At 38.3% G+C, this 23195-nt stretch overlaps 1 protein-coding gene across 20 annotated transcripts in view; it reads left to right on the forward strand.

Annotated features, from left to right (window-relative positions):
• adgrl2a (adhesion G protein-coupled receptor L2a) overlaps positions 1–23195 on the forward strand; it is a 104260-nt gene that overhangs the window by 32673 nt on the left and 48392 nt on the right. For all 20 annotated transcript variants that reach the window (XM_059341858.1, XM_059341857.1, XM_059341859.1 and 17 more), the window contains one exon: positions 10671–10884. In XM_059341858.1, coding sequence (XP_059197841.1) covers positions 10671–10884 — 214 coding nt within the window. The remainder of the gene's footprint in view (positions 1–10670; positions 10885–23195) is intronic.

Here is a 23195-nt window from a genome sequence, read left to right on the forward strand (position 1 = left end):
TGCCAAGTTATATAAGTCATTTTGAATCAGCCCCTCTTAGTATATAAGGGCATCATTTAAAGTACTGTCTCAGCTCAGCTGGACCTTTTCCTCTTACTTAATAGTTGCTCTTGTACCCAAATTTGCATCACACACACACACACACACAGTCCCCAAATTATGTTTAAATAGCCAACAAGCAATAATTAAGGCTGATAAGCATGAGAGACATCTGATAAATCCTTAAATGAGAACTTCAAAGTGCCCCTGCTGTGACATGTGAGGGCTGGAAACAGATGGAGGAGTGGAGCAGGCTTGGTCTGAGGACTTGGTTCAAATGAGGTTAATCCAAATCTGAAAGTTTCTAATAAAAAAAAAATGTTGGGGGAACCTTTTTTTGAATGTTGTAACAATCAGTTCAGTGAAGGGAAAATATGAGATAAAAGGTCATCAAGATAATATTCATCTGGACTCTGGATTATAATGGATAGCAGCCAATAAATCCTTGATGAATTGAAACAAGAGTAATATTCAATTTTCGCTTCACTAACTTTCTCTTTATGTATTATGAGATGGAATCCTTGAACCGCAAGAAATCTAAAGATAATGGTCCCTTGATTTAAAAGGAGAGAAAAAGCATTACTGTATGTGAATGAATAAATAAATAAATACATACTATAACACTATATAAATACTGTTTCCACGGTGTTGCATTTATCAGACACACACTAGTAGTTGTGCAGAACATGTCCATGACCTTGAGTGAGGAGACAAAAGCCTAGGAGGCCAGTGTATCTGCATAAAATAGCATTGTGTCACATAACAATCCACCTAACCTGGAAGCCAGCAAGTCTGCAGTCTAGTCTGAATAAGAGCTGCATAAAGTATTCAGTTGGAGCAGCAGTCGTGTCATCAGGGCATGACTACCCGGTTGGTCAGGGAATTTAAATGCCAGGTGGGGGTCAGTTGAAGCACTGGCTGAATAATGTGGCACAAATGCATACACATGAGAGCGGAGTCTTGGGAAGAGCAACCACTGCTGTGGTCTGCTTCAAGAAGTGCACTTTGGGAATGCAAACCAAGCAGATGGACCTTTCTCATTCGTGTGTACTGCCACTGGTGACCCATTGGGAAATGCTTCCTTATTGAATCGAGGAGCATCAAACGCTTCATTGGAGCAGAGAAGGAAGTCTTGGCTACCCAATGTATCTGAGTCCATTCTTCAAGTCTTTCATCATTTCTAATGGAAAAAGCAGAAACAATACAGATCAGAGCAGTTGACAAATATAAAAAATCGACTCTGAAAGAAAAGGGGAAAAAAATGACTCACATCCTTATTACATTTAAACTCTGGATTGTGTGATATGTTTTGATATTCTGTCACTGATAAGGCTGGGTTAAAAGGTCCAAAGAGCTTGCTGCTGCTAAAAGGCATACGTGACTCTTAACCGGGACTGCACTATATCAATTCTCTTTAGGAATGACTCATCAGAACTGTCCGCTACTAACCAAACTAGAATGACACTTGAAAAGTACAGACCTTCAGCCAAGGCTAATGGTGCATTCACATGCTCATCGACTGGTCCTGTTTCCCAAGTTTGGAAGTCATTCTTCTGACTTTGCCGTGTTCATGAGCTTTAGCCATAAATAAAATGAGCGCTACAACTAAGATGTAGTTTATTGCTCAGCGTGTTTGAACATCATGTGGTTTCCAATATTTGCATGAGAATAGAGAGCAAATTAAACAAATTAAGTTCACCATGGAATATGGTTGGAAGATATTTTTTTCCGATTATTCTGACACCACATGAATGCAGCACAAATGCCCTTTCTGGCAATGTTAATGAAAGTGAAAAATTATTTGTGCATCCACGTTGTGATTTGGATCCGCTCCAAAATTGAATGGCTTCTTCTTTAGTGCACCCTCCCACCAAGTTTCATAGAAATTGGGCCAGGAGTTGTTTCCATAATCCTGCTGACAAACAGACCAATCAAGCTGAAAACATAACCTGTTTGGCAGAGGTAATAAAACACATTTAAATTCTTCATCGTTTACTGATTTAGTGTCTGTTTGAAGGATGAATTTACCTCACTGTTATAATAAAATGGGCACAAAGCCTTGACCTATCCTTGATCATCTTAAAATGCATTGTAATTTAAGGCTTAAATCTACCAGTGACCATTTGTTAAGGACAAAATTTACTGTTTGATGGTCAATGCAGCCATTTCATTACCAGAAGATGTCCTTGCTTTTTTTTGTGACCTAAAAAAAGCACTCCCCCCTCTCTCTCTCTCTCTCTCTCTCTCTCTCTCTCTCTCTCTCTCTCTCTCTCTCTCTCTCTCTCTCTCTCTCTCTCTCTCTATCCCTCTCCCTCTCTCGTACACACACACAAAAACACACACACTGCCTGGCCTCAGGGCTATCCGATATTAGACAGTGAGATGACATTGTGTGCTTGTGCGAGTGCAGTCAGCCGACATGTGCCGATGATGTGAAGTCAATAATGCATTATGAAAAAAGGGGATTTATGACCTTGATGAGCCCCATAGAGCTTAATTAGGCCTTAAGGTTGATTTACATACAAGTGTACATGGAATTTGATGAGGCTGTGTTTTCCTGCTGGTGCCGTGCATTTTCATTTTGTCTGGCGGCAACACTTGATGCCTCGTATTTGTTCAAATTCTTCCGGATTACAAAGAAAAAACATAAACCTTTCTTGGCTACCAGACTTTACTGATGTCCATGTTTTTTTCACAGTAAAATCATCAAGTACTAAGCTACAGGATCACATTTCGTTTCTGTGCAGGCTTGTGTGTCTACAAGTCTGGTTAAGGATGAGGAATGGAGTAAATGTAAAAAAGGAAGAAAAAAAAAGTCCCTGACAGGGTAAATTTCTGCTTAAAGAAGCCCACTTTAACACCAAAAGGAGGGGAAAAATGTGAGTCTTTTTTCATGGCGCCTATTCAGAGAGAAATGACAAGATCTTTTTCAGAGTCATGTACCTATATCAAAGATGCTCCTGATAGCCCCCCTGCTGTTGCTATGGAAGTAGCAGAGATGTAAATGAACTGGAGTGAATTGGATGGTGGAGAATACAAATGAGGTTGGAATGCTCGTTCCCCTGCTGCTCTTTGCCTCTTCTTCTCCCAATATCTCTCTCTGCCTCCCTCTCTCTGTGCAAGTACTTTTAAAAGACCTAACATTAACTAGTACTGCACATATTTTGACACAACATAATGTCATATTGGATATTCTTCTTTTTTTAATGGCATCAGATCAATTTCTATTTTGAATTTTTTTCCTTTTTGGCAAGAGCACTTTGGCTTTGTGCAAATTCCTATTTTTTTTCAGTCTGGCACTCTGCACTCACTGTGCTGATGGATGGATGAAATAGGAACAGAAAAATCAATGTTTTTTCCCCTACAGAATAACTTTGGGTTCTCACTGATCATCTCTGATATAAATATGAGCTAAGATGCCGTGTCAGTGTAATCTGTGCCACATTAGTCATAGTTTGAACATCAGTTGTCAAAGAGTTTAATAATCTACAGATGTTACGAGCTGAATTACAGAGGAGAAAAAACCTCGACATAAGTGACTGTCGCTTGCCGTTAGCCAAGCCCAAAATATGACATCAGCTTTCAACACACAACGTGGAAAAAAAAATAGAAACGCGGTTGCGAGTTAAAGTTAATGTTAAGAAATTCAAAAGAATAATATCTGTCAAAGCAGTAGTGTAATTCTTTTTTCAGAATGGCCACACAAAGTCAGCAGTCTACCTCTACCCTGCTGTTTGCAGGAAATATGCAATATTTTCTTTCTTCTCCTCCTCTGTGTGGACCTGACTTCTTAAGAATACATGCTGTTGTAAAGGATATCTCTGGATTATAGAATCAGCACTGTGGGAAGAGTCTTGACTTAAAGGTTTCTTTTCCTTCACAGACTTCCTTTGCTTGTACCATACAGAGGAGGGGGTGGGGGGGGTGGTGGCAGAACCTGGAGGACTCAAGCTGTGTTTCCTGTGGCTCCAAGCTAATGCTATAGGCCACACTTTTCTTTCACCCCAAATCCCCCCAACAAGCGACCTTGTCGGCTCAGGAGTGCAGAATAATGGCGGGCCGAGCGGAGATGCTAGCTCATTTACAAGCAGCTGTTTAGCTCTCATCAGAACAGGCGAGGAGAATCAAAGGGCTGCATTAACGGTAGACGACAAGCATCCGGAGCGTCCCCGTCACATTTCTCATTGGCTCTCGACAGAAAAATTATCTGGTTTCACATCAAAATAATCTGGAGACCTCTTTTGTGCTCTGGCCACAATGATGGCAGCGTGAGTGGCTGAATAGGCCTTTTGATCAGCCTCTGCTTTGCTCCTGGACTAACTCTGGAAGCATGTGTAACTCAAGTTACAAAGGGTCATTTTAATATGAAAACCATTTACTGGAGGCAAGATAGTCCTGATGAAAAGCAGAATAGTTCCTGTGTCATTTTGCTGCACAGTCAGTGACAGGCAATAGTGGAAAACTATTATTTCATTGAGAAAGGCTCAAGTTTGTTGCCCTCATTAAACGTACAGCTGTTTCCGATGCTGCATTTTATCTGTGTATTCTCTACTTGATCTTTATGTCTGCATGATGTATGTCCCTTTGGGTTTGATCATGCTAATGTCTAGTTTCACGGGACTACGTGGGAGAAGGCCCCTACATGGCTGAGGAAGATCCTAATGACTCCTCGTTTGTGTGAAATAGGAAGACATTTTGTTCATTACCTCTGCTTCACTGACACTCATATCCTACCAGATGGTCACTTTCCAATTGATTTGGCTCATCTGTGGGAAAAAAATGAATTAAAACATTACAGCACCAAAGAGACGGTGCATAATGGGTCCACTTTACATACGGGGGCTTCTCGCAGTTGTTCAGCTGCAGATTCTGTATGGGTCTGTAATGGTCTGTAATGTAATCGCAAAGGTTAAACATGGTAGTAAACGCCAGTCTGGGAAGCTTTAAATAGAGGCTCGTCATTGGTGTAATAAAGTTCTATAACCCATGAAAATAGAGTTCCTCTGTACCAATCACTGTCAAGCTAGCATGTGATAACAGCATGTCCATTAAGTATGTGTCAAAAGGTTGAGTGATCACGCGCTTTAAAGTCACAGTTCACCCCAAAATTAAAAAAAAACATATTTTTCCTCTTATCTGAAGTTTATTTATCAGTATTTCAGTACGGATTTATCAATCCGTACTATTTTGGTGTGGGTTGCAGTGCCATAAAGGCTGGAGGTATTTGCAGAAGAGATGTCTGTCTTCTCTTAAATGAAATGGAACTAAATGGTTCTCGCTCATGGTGCTCAAAAATACAGTTTAAAAACTCTCACAGCTCTTTACTGACATCATGACCTGATTTCTCACGATAATCCACAGACCTTGTTGTGAGCAGTTTCATGTAGAAACTATTTTCTTTCTACTATAGTTTCTACAGGAGAGCCACATGCAAAGTTCATGTAAAGTAGCAATACAGGTAAGAGGAAAGACAAATACAATATTTTTGATTTGGGGGTGAACTGTCCCTTTAAGTACATGCAGCTTTCTAACAGACAAAACAAAAATTGGCTCTACTTGCAATTTCAGTGTGTTGGTTGTCAAATATGCAGAACAATTTCCAGGCTTGCAATGTCAGTTCAGTGTGTGGGTGAAGGAAAAAAGAATAGGGCACTGGCTGCTTTGCTATTGTGCAGTGGCACTGATCATTGCTCAGCTCAATGCTACATTCTGTAGCTGATGAAGAGGAATTAAAATGCTTTTCTAGTGCTGGTGGTGGGTGGGGTGGATGACCAGAATGCCTGATTAGTGTCAGCATGACCATGATAAGGGTCTGACCAGTAATGTCTGTGCTGCACCATGTTGCCATGGTCACAAGATTGAGCTTTACACATAATATTTGATTGACTATCCCTTGATCCTTCGCTCCCTGGCGTTTAATTAGCGCAGAGAATGTAAAACTCTTCCTTTTTCAGGTGTTCGATTGATAAGCATCTCTCTTCTCAGCCCTTGTCATTGGTTCAGATGCACTATCAAAGAGTGAAAGTACATCAAAGCTAGAAAAAATAACATCTCATATTTCAAGGAGATGTCTGAAGAGTGCGCTACCTGCGAAGAGGAGGGTGCTGCGTTTCTCTTTGAGTCCGTTTTTTATGTGTGACAGACTTAGTCGAACACAAGTAAAAATTCCTCTCAGTCCCAGTCATGTGGTTCTGTCTTTGCACTCATGCACCAGTGGTGTGTGCAGTGTGTGGCGCCATTTTGTTTGCTCAGCAGCCTGTTCCCCAGTCATAGAAAGCTCCGAAGTAAAAAGACACAACAAGTGCTCCAATAAACTTTCGAGATCTTTCTAGATGTGATTGAGAAGACTTGTCAGGAAGAGTGCAAAGACGGGATGTTAAATTCCCCTTGACATGGTTTACTGTTACCATATGGAAAGTAAATAATTTTCATATTATGCATCCCTTGAATAAGTATGCTAATGACCCCATGAGCAAAATAATGATTACTTTTCTGGCTCATTTGAATAATGAATTTATTTAGTTAAGTGAGACAGTAAGCATTGGATTTTGTTTATGTTAGATTCTCTGTGATCACATTATTCTGTTGTAATTGCGATGTGTTGTCATGCCAGAACGTGATTGATGGTGTTTTGGTGTCTTCATAAAATCTGTATGAACGCTGAAGAAGAGGATTTGTTTAAAGGAGTCACATAAACCCTCAGTTGTACAAAAAAAATAATTCTTTAAAACAACAGATTTAAAGCAATGTAAATATTTTTCTTGGGCGAATTGATATTTCCATAATGAATGTGGTAATTGAACATAATTTTGCTGAATTACACCGCTGCAGTGTGGAGAGGATATTTTCTTTGAAAGCTCTAAAATTAAATTTAAAAAATGTAAAAACAGTAGAGAAAAAGCCATTGAAAGTGGGACTTACATCTATTGTTTACTGGGCTACAGGGTGTCCCTGTATAGATTTGTCTGTGTCACTCATCTCACCATGTACCAAAAATACCATCCGACACCAGGGTGAAAAGTAGTTCAGCCTCGGGCCTAATCAATGGAGAGAGGCTTTTGGAGGTTGTTTACGAGCGCACTTTTGGTACATGATGCACAAACCCAGCTGGCAAATAAAGTGTGCTTTGAGGACGGCAATTTTGTTTGATTTCCAGAGATTTGAACACGAAAATGTACCGTTATTACAGGGCCTGTCATCAGCATGGTTGAAAAGTTACTAGTGCATTTCCGTAGGAGTCTTGCAGTATTCTTAAGGACACATTTATCTCCTCATTGCTCCAGTCTCTGTTTCCCTACTTAGGCAGAGAGACGGCATCAGTTCTAAATCATAAAACCAGAAGCTGAGATTGTCAAGGCTCTACAGAGGGGTTTAAGTGTTATAACAGTGTTGCAGGGACACACAGCATCAGTGAGTCTGGCTGCAGATTTGGACATCAAGCTCAGAGGTCTTGGACATGGCTAAAGAATGGCTTCACTTTCAGCCACAAAATAGGCCAGTGCAAGGTAATGTATCCCACCAAGCTATATGTAACTGCTGCCTAATTGATCCATGTGAAGTCTGTTTGACCTCTATAGTAAGACAAGCTAGGACCCAGTCGATTAAATAGAAAAGAAATACTATTACTGTTTGTTATTGAAGATACTCATATATATTCCCATACAACAAAATTGCCTTTTCATTTTCATTTTGACAGAAATGTTTTAGTCCATGATTAACCTATTGTAATGAACAGGTTTGTTTTGCTGAATTTTTTTTAGCACAATATGTTTGATATTTTACAAAATGTGATTGTGTTTTAAGCATGTTGCATACAATATCATCACGTTTTAACATTTTACGATAGCCGTTTTGAAAACTTTTAACACTTGGTTAGGTGACAAACCAATACCACTTGGTTAAGATTAGGTAAAAACAACAAGATTAAGATTTAAAAAACTCTAATTAGGACGATAACTTCCAACAATGAACCCCCCCCAAAAAAAACAGTAACAAAGGGACAGAAAAATCTGTCTCCTGTTTTCAAAGTCCCTCCTGCCCTGCCTATAGATGACACACATGGCTTTGTAACCAGACAAAAATTTTTGGAAATGCTACAAATTCCAGTGCATTACTTCTCATAGGAGTAACTACAAACTGTTGACAATAGCCATTATATGCTAACATAATTTACATAACAAAAGTAACCCATGCCATGATCCTTTGCTGAACATAATCAAGAAGTTTTGTTTCAATTCACACTATTAGCCATGTGTATAAAACTGCCAACGTTATCTGGGAGAAAATTAGTTTCCCTCTAAATGTAGTTTAGAAAGTTTCTTTATATGGGCGTTTTTATGAGACAGGGTTGGAATATATATCTATTGTTGCGGCATAATATATATAACTTTCTTCTTCTTGCCCAGTGACATAGATTACAGAGCTAATGCAATATTTTTTTCTTAAAGCTTTTAAATATCTCAGCCGCACCATATGTGGACAATGAGAGCTGTCCTTTCCTTTGATAAGACAACTGATGAGAGAAAAGCAGTGGATGTGTCTCCATTATAAATCTGCCATTTTCACGTCATGTTCCTAGTATAGAAAATATAATGTGGCATTGACTGATGTTTTACATAGGTTATTTTAGTTACTAGACATTGTATTGCTGACTTTTGATGGAGCTATACTGAAGTGCATTGACATGAACTCAAGATTGGCTGTCAAGTCCTGTTCCCTGCATGCCGTGTTTTCTTTTGTCTCCACTAACTCTTGGGCTTTTTCTCTCAAGCCAACATCTCTGATAAATTGTTTATCACCTTAAGTGTTTCTTTTTTACTCCAGAGAGAAAAGGGGCTGCAAAAATGAAATATGGCTGAAACCTATCATATTTGAAAGCATTTATTTTTTTCATGCCTATTGGTCACATGAGAAAGTTTGCTGTCAAAAAGAGCAAGTAGAGGAAAAAAGATCCTTCCCTGATGATTGTATGCTCCCAAACAAATAAAGTCTTATCGAGGTTAGATAGGCAAGCTGCTGTCCTCCATACAGATCCATCCTTTGTTTACCCCGAGCTCCTTAGAAGTAGGACTTTCACCTAATTGGTGCACAAACGGAGGATCAGGCAATACAAACTGACATTTATCTTCCTTTGTAAAATACCACGCTAGTATATCCTGGCGAGGGACACAATACAGAATGCTAATATCCTGCCATTATAGCATAGCATTTAATCAGACTAAGATAATTATATTGGTGGTTAATTGATGAAGCATCCAATAGGGTAAAATGAACTCCGGGCTAATTTAGCAGAGCTGAAGTCAGTAGCTTTAAGTAAACTGTTGCCACACAAAGAACATCTTACAGGATGACTCATGAAAAGAAAAAGTGCTTTGTAATTATAAACAACTACACATATGGATCGGTCCGAATTGTCCAGGTGCCAAATAAATTAGTGCATGAGAAGTAGTAACAACACTCTTTTTTTCCTTCTTTCTCCTGTGACTGTGAACTAAACCTCATTAGGGAAATAGAGGCTTTGGAAACACTAACAGCATAGCCATCAAGCAAACCAGCCAAGTTGCAGGTAGCAAGACCATTATTTAAAAGGCTCAAAGAGGTGACGGAGTCAGCACTGCACGGAAGGAAGCTGTAGTTATTATTCGTCTGCCAGCGGTTTAGTCAAAGTCCACAGAGGGGCAGCTGGCAATCTTTTTAAGCTCTATGCCACTCTCCTCTAATACGTGACATGTCACAGCCGTAGAAAGCTGCTCGGACCAAAAATACCCCGTATTTGGATTGCTGGACTTTATGTATGTAGTTCACTCTTAGTTTAAGTATGGCTTTTGGCATTGTTCGCATTTGCAGAGCAGAAAGCCACAATATTGATTTCTTTTCTATTTTTCCTACCCCCACACCCTCCCCAACAGACACACACAACTTTTTTTTTTCCACCCTCTCAATAGCCCGCCCTTCGATTGTCAGCACTGCAAAGTGGATTAAATTACACTTATGTTGTACAGATGCTTGTTGTACTTTTTTTATTTTTAGGAAAATGAGCTTTGCGACTAAACCACAGGTCTCTAGTGTGTGATGGCAGTGGGTTCTCATAGGGAAATGATACACAGGACAAAGAAAAGCAATGTTGAAAAAACCCAAGAAAAAGCATTACAAAGTGAATTCTTAATGAAGTTATGTATTTTTTGGCTGCTGGCTGTAGTTATTGTATCAGTGTGCTAACTGTGCTTCGATGCTCGTAAGGGGTTACAGTGCTACAGACATTTTAGCCGACAAAATAGACTTTAATGACAATTATCGATTTTCTGCAGGACCAGTTAGACACAGGGATGACATACTAACACCATTAGCTCACTGGTGCGGTTTAGATCTGAAATGTTCACTCAATATTCTGATGTATGTCAGGCAAGTGGTCCGGTCCAAGTTTCCACATAGATTCGTCCTGCTAAACCCCTTACAGCCTTTTAAATAAAAAGGAATGAATGTGCACTAAAATGCTGCTTTTATGTATATCCAGCACATCCAGCTCTGATATCCTGTGTCTTCTGCCTTTCATGCCGTCTTCCTCTGTGTCAGCTCAGCTACACATCTCCGTTCGATTTGCACTGATAGAGCTTTTTCTCTCTCTCCCTCAGGGTTTAGTCGAGCTGCCCTGCCATTTGGCTTAGTACGGAGAGAGCTGTCTTGTGAGGGTTACCCCATCGATCTGCGGTGTCCAGGAAGTGATGTCATTATGATCGAAAGTGCCAACTATGGCCGAACAGACGACAAGATCTGCGACGCCGACCCTTTCCAGATGGAGAACATCAACTGCTATCTTCCAGATGCCTACAAGATCATGTCACAAAGGTAAAACTCAAGGCAGTACCGAAGCAAATTATCACAAAATAAGATATCTGCCAAAGTTACGGGACCATTAGAAAATAATTTGACAGGGCTCAACAGTAACGGTTGCCTTGATGCCCTGAGCAGCCAATTATGGACCACTGTCAACCATTTAATTTAGTCTGCTTGCTCCTGTTGTTATCCTGTGCTTTAAAAAGTCCTCTAAAGCCCTTGCTTTTGGAGTAAAATCTTCCACAAAAGACAATCACACAGCTTCCATCGGATTGATTTACTCATAGAATATAGCAAAACTAAATGTAAGTTTGGCGTTTAAAAAAAAATGAAAATGCAACAGTAGCCTGTCAGCTTCAATAAGCTACCAGACATTAATGTAAGCACCTACTGAGACAGCTGAACCTGAAAGAAAGAGAATTAGAGACTCCACTAGAACTTGCTGTAGCAGGGCTCATAAATAGAAGGAAGCAGGAATCAGAGTCAGAGAGCATAGCAATGAACTCAAAATGAACATCAAATTCACATTTCAAAATATGAACATAACAAATTAACCTTTCAACAAAATTCACAAAAACAATGAGCTATTTATTTTCACTCTTTCCTGATTTGACACAACCGACAAACTGCAGATCTGATACGGCTTGCAGGAGGTAATTACTCTGTCTATTGTAATTTACTGTGATGAATACATTACCTTGCAAATGTGCATTCTAGATTAAGTATGCTAACATTAGTCTATCACTGTTAGCTTTGGTTTGCCTTATTAGTAAGGCTGAGCCACTTGCTCTTAGCAAAATCCATTTAATGTCTACCAGCGTGTGTGAGGGGCGGCAGAGCAGGCAGAGTGTGTGTTAGGAACAAAAGAGACAGAGAGGAAAAGTTTGGGTTATGCATAATGTGTTGATCCATTTTTGGCAATAAGTTAATATGTTGTCAGTCCAGTCATAAATGATTATTATACAGAACTATCCTCTCAAGTGATGGCTGATCGCCAGCTGCACAAACTCCCCCTCTGGCTCTTCATATGAAAAGTTTACTCATTGTGGGGATGTTGAAAGGATATTTGGCATTGACATTGAGGAATACATTTTAGGCATTGTCTTGTTTAATTCAGAACATTTAAAAAAAATGTTTTATCAAATTTGCATCAAATATTTGGATTCCAGATGCGGTGTCATTATACATCTTGCACTTCAGTGCAAAATGTTTTTCATCCGGAGCATTGGCCTGTGGTGAAAATAACTAAATACTGTAGCCAAATACAATTTTAGAAATAAAAATAATAATAATAACAAAAATGTAATAATAACATTTATTTATTTATTTATCCATCCTTTAAAAGCTCTCTTGACCCAGCGCAGCACTTTTACACTAAAATTCAGTAACCAATATTTTCATTTTTTCGATACTACAATTATTTACCAGCTGCAATCATATGTTCAGTTTATAAAACATGTTGCCCTTGTTAAGGATGAAACTACCCCACAGTGTAGAAAATAGTAAAAACTTGCTGCAGCCCAACCAACTACAACCTTTAAGAATAACTTCCATGTTGATGCATAAATCATAATGTGTAATGGTATAATGTAATAATTATTAAAAAGAAATAGGTATAATAATTCCTTTTAAATTTGATAATTCAAGTCGTGGATTATATTGTTAAAACTGTACTAGTAAAAAGTAAAATGTTGATTGCAGGACTTTACTTTAGTGTTGTATTGCTTTTTTTTAATCTGAATTCTGCTTCCACCACTGGCCTTTTCTTAACTTTAAGGTTTTACTCTTCTGTACTAGCTCTTTGGTAAATCCTGTTGGCCAGATTAAGGGCTGTCTCTTGGCAGGCCCGACTTACAGATTGATCACTGACCACCGAGCTGTCCCACATTTTAAAGCCACTGTCTCTGTAGCTATCACTCATGTGCAAAGAAGCATGATTTATTGTGGAAAACAAACCCACGGAGGTGCGTGGACATGTGCACGCACGCACCCAACTCAGCAGGGTTCTGCTGGTAACGCTGTATACATGAGACCTTATACATGAGACCAGTTGTCACATAGGGATGCCATCTGAGCCAAAGTGCAGAGGATAGAATGACATATGAGTGCCACAGAGAGAGAAATTGGACGGTATGAGACCGTCAGCAACTCTGGCAAGCCACCTTGGGAAATAAAAAAATAATGAAATAAAACAGTGGAGCCCTTGTATTCAGGGGTTTTATTGTCAAGCCCTGTTTGATGAAGTCAGATAGCTGACTCACATTGTCTGTCTTGAAAGGCTGCAGCCTGCCCACTCCCCGCTTGTGGCCCTGTGTATTACGCTGCCCTCGGCCTCGCTCGTACAAAAACAGTCCACTGAAGCACAAATACTGACCCAGCAGGAGCCACCTGACAACAAATCCCAAACAGTCTCGAAGAAACACTTTCCAGCCAGCGTCTGCAGAGGACTCTGGTTCATTCCTCATATGCATATCCCGAGAGTGCCAGGGGCCGCAGTTCAGATGTTATTTTAAAGGTGTTTTTAGCATTTCAGTGTCACTGCTGAGCCATTGTACTCAGAGCAAAGAGAGAAATATGTGTGTTCGAAGAAAAACTCTTGTGATAGAAAAGTCAGACGCGTGGGTTCAAAAATCACACAAAAAGAACCTGACACATCTGATACCCAAGGAAGAAATCCAAAAGACATTGACTGATGTAAGAAAGTGACTGGCATATATTTATGCATACAAAAGTGGCATACATGGATAATTTCTTTGTCAGTGTGAAAGTTCTTGTGAGATATATCACCATGGAAAGTGTGAGTGTAGGTTTATGCTATTATTTATGTGAAATTAAGCTATAGATTTTTCTTTTGTATGTGTGAAAAAATACATTTTATTATTATTAGAACCAAAGAGATGTAGACATACAAACAGCAATACTGCAGGGAATAAAATACATTTAATAAAACACTATATGTACGTATAAGGACTGTATGGTGTGACAATAATATGACAGAACCAGAAAAAGCACACATCACTCTTCTTCAAATTGCTATAATGGATGCAAATGAATACACATGTCCATCCAGACAAATAAACGTATATATATGCATAGATATAGAATATTATATTTAATATAAAAGCAGTGCGTGTAATCAGCGTAGCAACTTAAAACAGTCCACTGTCATGAAAATAGATTCAAGGACAGCTTGACAAATGCCCAAGATTGCATATGGGACTAATTAGTGATTTTTTATCGCTAGTCCATTTATTTACAGGAATAGACTAAAATAAGAAGCAAATGTAATGCCTCTGCTGCCAAAAATAATTATCCTCAAACAAGAAATGTGGTGATTTTTTTTTTTTGTGCCTATTTGGAATGCAATGTTTGTTTCAAGGTCTGGGCCCTTCACTTCTCCACAAGTCAACACTCTGGTCTGTGCTCTGGCTCCTGCTGAGGCTAACCCTGCTGAAATGTTCCATATGTGGGGCAACCCACTGCACACACTGTGTATGGAAAGAAAAAAAATAGTATTTTCTACTGTACAGTCTCCATCAAGAAGGGACTGAAGAGCCAACATTATTTGTTGCCATAATTACCCTGGCCTTCTAATTTAAGTGTGTGGGAAAAATCACATTAGCACTTGTGTGGAAACTGTGCTCACTTTTAAACATCCGAAATTAATGTAGTACTGAAGTGCGGAGAATTGGATTGAGGCTTCACTGAGTTTGATAGATCCTGTTGGCACTCCAAGTTGTTTTTATATCTGGCTGGCATATTATATTCATGAGCACAATGATTTTATGAAAATAGCCTTAGGACGGTTGTGGCTCAATTAGAACATTCAGCTGCAAGCAATTAGTCGACTCAAGTGGGTGATAATCTGTACAGGAATTTTTCACGTGGACACCTCCCCAGCAGATGTGAAACTGCATGGCAGTACAGTTTGAAATAATTAATTCATTGATAATAATATTCAGCGGGGTTGTTTTTTTTGTTTTTTTAATGTTCTTTTCAGGATTTTAGTTCTTAATAATTACATTTCTTCATCTGCTCTGATTATAATGATAATGATTGCAACCACAACACATTCTTACCAAAAAAGATAACATCTTCTAGATTAAAAGTATAATTTAAGTGCGTTTGAATATTATTATTCTTTAACACATTTCGTTGTACATGCACTAACCATCTGGTGCTTATTGATTTAAATCTGACCAGCAGTCCTTTTCCCAGTAGCTTGAGGAGTAGTAAAGATGACAATGACACATCTTAACTAATCATTGTCACAAAGAGAACATATTAAGATATGCAGTATGAATAAATGGCTTACATCTATTGATTTCTCCTTGACCGATGAGCTTCATTGTAAGTATTCAATAACAAGGTCATTGATTGCTGTAATGTAACATGGCTGAGTCCTGCCGGGCCTGTGGATCATGGCTTTTTCCAAGGAGCATGTCAATGACGACAGTGATCAGAGCAGATGGCTCTCTAACAGACAATGTGAAATTCATTAGTGGAATTAGAGGACAGCTAGTTACTTAATAATTATCATTAAAAGGATCATTACTATTCTCCACTGGGTATTTGAAAGTTTTTATTTTGTCACGATGATATCATCAGCTGCGATGTGACAGATTTTTATCCAGCATTATTAAGTTAATAGAGTTGTTAACAGCTGACTTGTAATGCTGAAATGACCCAGTAATATTACCATGCAATCGTCAATAAACGAGAGGCAGTTCTGGAGACTAAATGCTGCTGCTTACACTATTTATATCAGTGACAAGACTGCTTGCGAGGCTCTCCGAGGAGCTCCATTGCTGCCGCCTGACAGCACACTGCCTTGTTCTTCCTCCCTGCACATGCAGTGTTAGTGTTTATTTAAAGTGCAGCAGATTAAGATTTTATAAAGATCCAGATTTAGCTTGGGGTGTACACAAGTTCATGAGCCATGAAACTGCTCTGTGCTCAACACTATATTGGTGATAATGTGCTAGATTTTTATAAAGTATATAAACCATCATCAGTGGTCCACAGTAGCCAAATAACTGCATATACCAACAAAATAAATAACAATAATACCTTTAGGCTAATTAAAATGTTGGTTATATCATGATATATTACAATGGCAATAGGGTGGGGCAACATGAGCTAGCTATCATTTTAATATTTCTATATTTGATCATTGTGGGCAAAGTTTATGTGCAGGACTGCTTTATCATCATATTGAATTTTTATAGAATTTCCCCGACAATGTACTATATCATGATATATATCAATATTGCAATATAAACTTACATGTACTAAGATATTTTAGCCATTTGACCCAACCCTATTTCACAATATTAATAGTAGTATTAATATAGCGTGTGCAGTGACATTGCTTTAAATTATACCTTTGTACATACAGTTTATGAATTTTATCTTATACTGTACCCAACATCTAAAATAATTATTAAATATCATCTCTTCTGCTTGTGTTTAAAAGAGCTCCCATACATAAAGTTTTACTGTTTTACTGTTTTGTCTTAACAATATGTAATTTATCTCAATTAAAACGATAACAGTGATTTCATGAAGTAGCATGGCATCATGGGAATCGTTGTCTTCATCTGATTAAAATATGTAGTTAAAAATGACCAAGATCTAAAAAGCGGATCATAAAAATGTGGCTTGACACTAGATGAAAAGAAAAAAAACATAAGGAAACAGCAGAAAACCACAATAGTTAAGCATGCACAATGGGGAACAAAACTTCAAATTACAGCTTTCTTTAGGTTTGGAACACTTTGGATAAACAAGTACATAACTCAACAAAGTATGTAACATATCTTGACGTTTTCAGACATTTTAATGTACAAAATGTGCATATCATATATTTCATCTGGCTTTTCTTGGTTTTTCATTGGCCTTTTTTCTGATTCAACAGAAAACGATTCTCATGTGAAAGTGAAAATAGATCTCTAGTGATTTAAATTAATTGATGAATATGAAATGGAAAATATGCAATTGCATAGGTATTCACCCTTTGGCAGCAGTTAAAGTCTCGACTATCAGCTTTGTTCATCTGGACGCTGCATTCTTCCACATACATTCTTCACTAAACTGCTCAAGTTCTGTCGGGTTGCAGGGGGTCATGAGTCAACTTCGCTTTTATTTTGAGTCCAGCCACCGGTTCTTGATCTGGACTCTGACTCGGCCACAGCAGGACATTAACTCTGTTGTTTTTAAACCATTCCTGTGTAGCTTTGGTCTCATGTGTGGGCGTGCTCACAATGCATTCTGCCGTCATATAAAGGTCACACTTAGACCTGCAGAATGTCACATTAGTATTTCCATTGACTTTAGTGGCATGGCAATATACTTTTGCTTGTTTGAAAATCAATAGGTGAGATGGACGGATGTGAGTCAGACAGCCTTCCTCCCAAGTCTGTAAGAGGCTGGAATCCCCCCGTTGAGCACCATGGGCAGCTCCAGTAAATATAACATAAACACAAGCATATGACAGTAATTACAAAAATTTCTGAGATCTCTTACCCGGATATTGGCTCAGAGTTAAAGTTGAAAGCAGGATGCTAATGGTTAATTTCTAACGACCTATTTCCTGACACATTATTGGGCCACCCCTTTAGAAAACGGTCTAAATATAGTGATATTGGAGGTGATTATACATCCAGCAGTGTGTTTGTGTGTGTGTTTTGTGGCCTGTTTGCAACAGATTGTTTCCTTTGCTGCCATTCTGTGGCCCTGGAAATGATTTAATTTTTCAATGGCCTGTCTGCCATCAACAGGCTTGCCTCTTGAGAGAGATGTCTGCCTTGATAATTGTGCCATGAACCTCATCAGCATTTCAGATGAAATGGAGCTAGACGGGTCACTTTGAGTTTAAGAGACGCTAATTTGATTGAAATTCAAACTGGGAGCACCAGGAAGTAGATTGTGCCTTTTTCTGTAATGTGCTCCCCTCACTCATGTCGCTTTTCTCCTCCAGTTACATGCCAATTGTTTTCGCTGCTGATGCTATTTTTTATATTCTGAATTACAAATGGCTGCTTAGTCTTCCTGAACGCTTTGTTCAGTGTTGTGGGAGAGAAAATTGAGCGAGTGGGGGCCAAACACTGCAGTTAAGGAGCATCTTGACTTTAGTTAAAACTGGCCATATCACATGAGAAGCACATGACGTGTCACATCATGAGATGAATGTCTGTACTGGTTCAACTTTAAAGCAGTGCATTGAAATGCAAAAGCAACCATAAAAAAGTACCAACTCTTGGTTTAATAGACCAATCCTTTGTCTCCAAAATTATATTAAACCAGACCGATGCTGGCTTGTATGGCCAAAATTAGGGATAGGCATCATTCCAGTTGAGAATTGGTTCCAAATAGTTCAGTCCATCGGAATAATAAGCCTCCAAGCTTATCAGGTCCATTTATCAATGCCAGCATGTTTTTCTCCCAGTTGTGAATTGCAAAACAAAGATCATGATCATGGTCATGATGTCTACACTGCTGGAAACTTTAAAACAAGAAGGTGTCACTGAGGAGAGGAAGAAAACAGCTTTATTCCACATAAAAAGATGACAGCAGTGCTGCTTGCAATGTCTGTAAAATGATCATTTTAATTAAGGATGAAAACACCAGCATTATGCTGAAACATCTCTCTACAAAACACAAGCTTAAACTCCAGGAATGCTGCATATTTGACACTTTACACATGAGTGCTCTCCACTGAGCAGCATGTCCGTTACCAAGGATAAATATGCTGTTATGGTAACATTAGTGCCACGCAGCAGGCTAAGCAGATTTTTTTCTTTGACTAACAAAAACCTAAATGAAAACGAATTTGTACAAAATATTCTCTCATTTCATCGACAGTGAGTTCAGACTCTGAGATAATAAAACAGTTGCGTTGATGCTAAAAACCTCGACACAGTTCTTTCTTCGCAGAAAACTGATCAGGAAGTGAACTGATAAAGAATCGAACTGATTAGCAGAATTAACAACAATTAACAAAATCGTATCAACTCCAATCCCTAGCCTAAACCAATCCATATTTCAGAGTTTTAAAAACTCAATAGTTAGATGTTCATATCGGTCAATTTTGACCAATATATTTACTGAGCTATTTTTCAGTTGAGACATAAAAACTGTGTTCTCTGTTGGAAAAACGAATAATGTAATGGTGAGGATGTTTTTTTCTAAATTTGAATTTCAAACATATCGATCATTTCTGCACTTTTTTTGTTACTTAGCTGACATGTCTGCTAATAACATATATGTAATAAACTAATATTGACCAGTGTATTTGCTTCACTAAATAATTTTATCTCTTTTATTTAAAAGTATAGGAAGTGCATTAATAAATTGTAAATGACTTCAAGCTTAAATGTACACAGGTTAGAGTACCTCTAGGCTCATGCAGCTCTCCTGTACACAGCAGCCTTCTCTGAGATGGATTAGTGTGTAGCATATCTAGATTACAGTCTTGTATGCTTTATGCAGGCTTTACACCTTACAGTACTACAGTTGTTAGTGGAATTAGAAGCTGTCGAATATTCTATTCTCAAGCCCAATTTATTATTCATTTAGTGCATTATCTTCATGTTCAATTATTCCTTTGACATGCTTTATGATGGCGGTGGAAAAGGTTAAATTGCATGTGGATACATGGTATCAGGAGTGCTATCAGTTACACCTTGTTGGCATCTTATCGCAGCCCTTCCCGCTGTCAGCAGGGAGTGCTCATTTTTAAAGGAGATTTGCATCAAATCCTAGCAGCATTTTCTGTGACACTCCTAATTGTACTGATGTCTGCCTCTCCCAAAAGGTCAGAGATGTGATGGGATTACATTTAGAATACTTCAGCGTGATTAACAGGCTGGTCGGGGGAAATGGAGGCAATCAAAGCAGAGAGTAGCTCCAACCTGCCCTCATTTTAGTTTTCTTATTGTTACTTTTTAAGAAATATATCATAAAGTAATAACGCTTCAGGATTTTAGCCAGTGTGGAATTTAAATGAGAGTGCTGCAGCTTTAATGATTTTAAAGTCAAGATGAATTTGTGGCGAAATTAACCCAATCATGAACAAACATTTAATGTGTCTTAATTTTGTGCAGCTTATATATACTGTCTTTTAGCAGTGTTTTTATACTGCAACTGCAGCATTATTTATTTTAATGGAGATGTTTTCTGTCCAGGGACTACAGATGAAAATTTAATCTTAGTTAAATTATGTTCAGGATGTGGGGTTCTGGAAACCAAACTTTAAACTTTGTTAAATACCAATTTGTCAAAAATAAATAAAAATATATTTTCTCCTTATGAGCTAATTCAGAAATATTACCAAATAACTGAGTAATGATACTTCTAAATAAAAGAAGGTAACTTGCCCTTTACTTCACATGGATCTACTTTTCCAACTATCTAATTATTCTTTCTCTTGCATTACAAGATAAAATAAATCCACTTTTTCTTCAGAAAAATCCTGTTGAGCACTGATGGTATTTATAGAATTAGAATGTTTCACTCTGGAGGAAAGTGGAGAAAAGCTTCCTTTGACTTAATATTCATTATGTACATGATTAATTACTATATAGCCTCAGACTATCAAAAGATAGTGAGAGATATCATATTTTACATGTATTTAATTAGCGTGCACTTTGAGACCTGTGCCCTGGCAGGCCCAAATGCTGAACTTTTTATGGGAAGAATTTCAATTACATGCTCTCTCTCAAATTGAGGGCTACGACTATGCACAGAAGAAGTCATTAGGGCTTTTTCAATTGGTCTCAGGAGAGGCCCAAGGTTTCACAGATGAGAAGGAATCAGAGTCACACAGTCCCATAGATCAGGGCGCTCCTGTTCCACTGCTCTAAAATTAGGGCAATATATCAGAAATAGCTATCAACACTTATGTCAACATTGTTTCTAAAGAAATATGAGGTGTTTTTCCCCCTGTGCTTATGTCCTGTTGTTTAATACATTTGCCTGAGAAACGATGGCAGCCCTATGTCTCATTAGTGTCATGAATTTTATTTTTGATATCATTCTGTTTCATATGCCTAATATAAACCAGGCAGTCATTTCCCGGTCTCATTGGAATCTGTTAGATAAAGCACTGTAATTTATATTGCTCCTGCATGATATGCTTATGCATGAGCAAGGGGACAGAATCATCAAAGTGACCATATAATATATGGAAAGTGCTGCAGAGTCATGAAATATTACCCACAAAAACAAGCGGCGTATTATGGGCCCAGCATGAGGTGCATGTTTTAATTCCAAAACAGTAATTCATTTCCATAAAAACAAATACAATATGCTGATTTTCTCATCTGTTATCACACGTGAAGGTCATTAATAAATTGAAATGCCTCTCGAGACGTCCACTAAACACAGATGCACACACAGATATAGACGGAAATATGTGTCATTATAGCTCTGTGGTATAATACGGTGCTTTAACATTACCAAAAGCAGAATAAAAACCTTTTTATTTCCTTTGCAGAAATTAAAAACGTTCTTTCAAATGTATTTGAAAAATAAAATGTGTGAACTATTTTAATTGGCATACATGCTGATTGGGAGGAACAGAACAGGAGGAAGAGGGAGATGAATTGCTTTTTGCTTGGGGGAAAAAAAGGAAAAAGTAATGGCTAATTCTGTTCCCTGCCGCTATTGTGATTTAGTGTTTTTTTATGTGAACACAGGAGCCGTTTGTTTAAGTTGCTGAATAATTTTTTTTTGCTCATAGTATGCAGCTAAAATGTGGTTGTTTTCACTCTGAAACCTAAACAATTTCCAGCCCCCCTGCGTCTGTTCAATGCTATACATCCCAACAGTAAGCAACCCTCCACTGCTCCTCTGCGCTACCTAATATTATATTAATAACATTTGGACACAGAGCGGTGATTACCTCAGCGGCCGAAAACAAAGGCAAAACCCAAAGCACAATAGAACGCACCCAGTAATACATTTTCCAATGATCTGCTGTAAATGGGTGCACTGGTCTGTGATAAGAAGAAACAAATATTATCTCTGGTCTCTGCTAAATCAGCAGAACAGAGTTATTGATCCGGCTCCTCACGTTGCCAATGGAATTTTAAGTCCCCTTGGTAGCAACGATGGCTTGCTGGGGGTATAGATGTCATTATCATGATTTCAGTACAGCGAAAGGGCGGTCACCTGCAATTCCCCGAGCTTCAGAGCACACCACGGGCTCAATTAGCATGTCTGCGCTCCAGATGTTAAAGGCAGTGACCGAAATTATCTCCTGACACTGCTTCGCATGGCTGGTGAAATGAAAAACAAAAAATATATATATGTGACAGCTGAAAAACCTATATAAAGGTCCTCTGTGTGAATTCTAAGAATTATACATAGGTCGTCTCTGTTCAAAATGCATACAATGTAGCATAAATGACAAACATTTTGCCATCACAAAACAGATTTTTGTTATTTTTAATAAGCCTTAATTAGTATTTTCTGCTCTTGTTGTTTGAGAATTAAGGAATTGTAGTAGAAATCATTAATAAGACCTTTGGTGGCATTTTGGCTGCAAATTCAAGCGCCTTATCTAGCCACTCAGCATGTAGACCCATTCAGAGAAGGAGCAAGCTCAAATCAATAAGTTGGGACATTTGAGTGGAACACAGACTTTGTTTATCCCGTGCAAATGGGCCCCACCAATTATAGAAGTGGGGGGTCAGATCCTAAAATCATGTGAGGTCCTCATGCAATTGTAATCTGGTTTGAAACGCTTTATCTCTTATCCACCGATATTTGTTGAATTGATTAGTGCTGATTATGCACATTTCATTTAATTCCAAATTTTATTCACAGATTTCTAATCACAAGAGAGCAACACACATGCACAGTAGCTAGTTCTAGGAAAAAGTTAAAGAACAGATTAAGCAAAAAAAAAAAAAAAATTGACTCATTCAAAAAGCCAGGAATGTAATTCACTGTAGACCAGTTATTGACGAGACAGGTAATATTGCATTATGACAGAGCCTTTTTGGATTCTTTCATTGACTCACACGCATTCAGACGGATCAGCCAAGCTCTTGAAAAGGACACATGGAATAACACAGCACACAAAGGACTTCTTTTACACCGTTCACATAGAAAAACCAGAAAACCCAATGGGCAAGCACTGAGTGAAAGGCAGTGGAGCTTGTTCTTTTGCTAAAAGGTTGAATAGCCTTGCTACTTGGTAACAGCAGCACTTCTTTGTTAAGATTGGGCTGTTTGATTATGGCAAAAATCATAATCAATATTGACCTTGGAAACATAAAGCATTTATTTTCCTTCAATGGATGAACTTTCAATATAAT

This window comes from Centropristis striata, chromosome 9, assembly GCF_030273125.1.
Source record: "Centropristis striata isolate RG_2023a ecotype Rhode Island chromosome 9, C.striata_1.0, whole genome shotgun sequence".
Lineage (NCBI taxonomy): Eukaryota > Metazoa > Chordata > Actinopteri > Perciformes > Serranidae > Centropristis > Centropristis striata.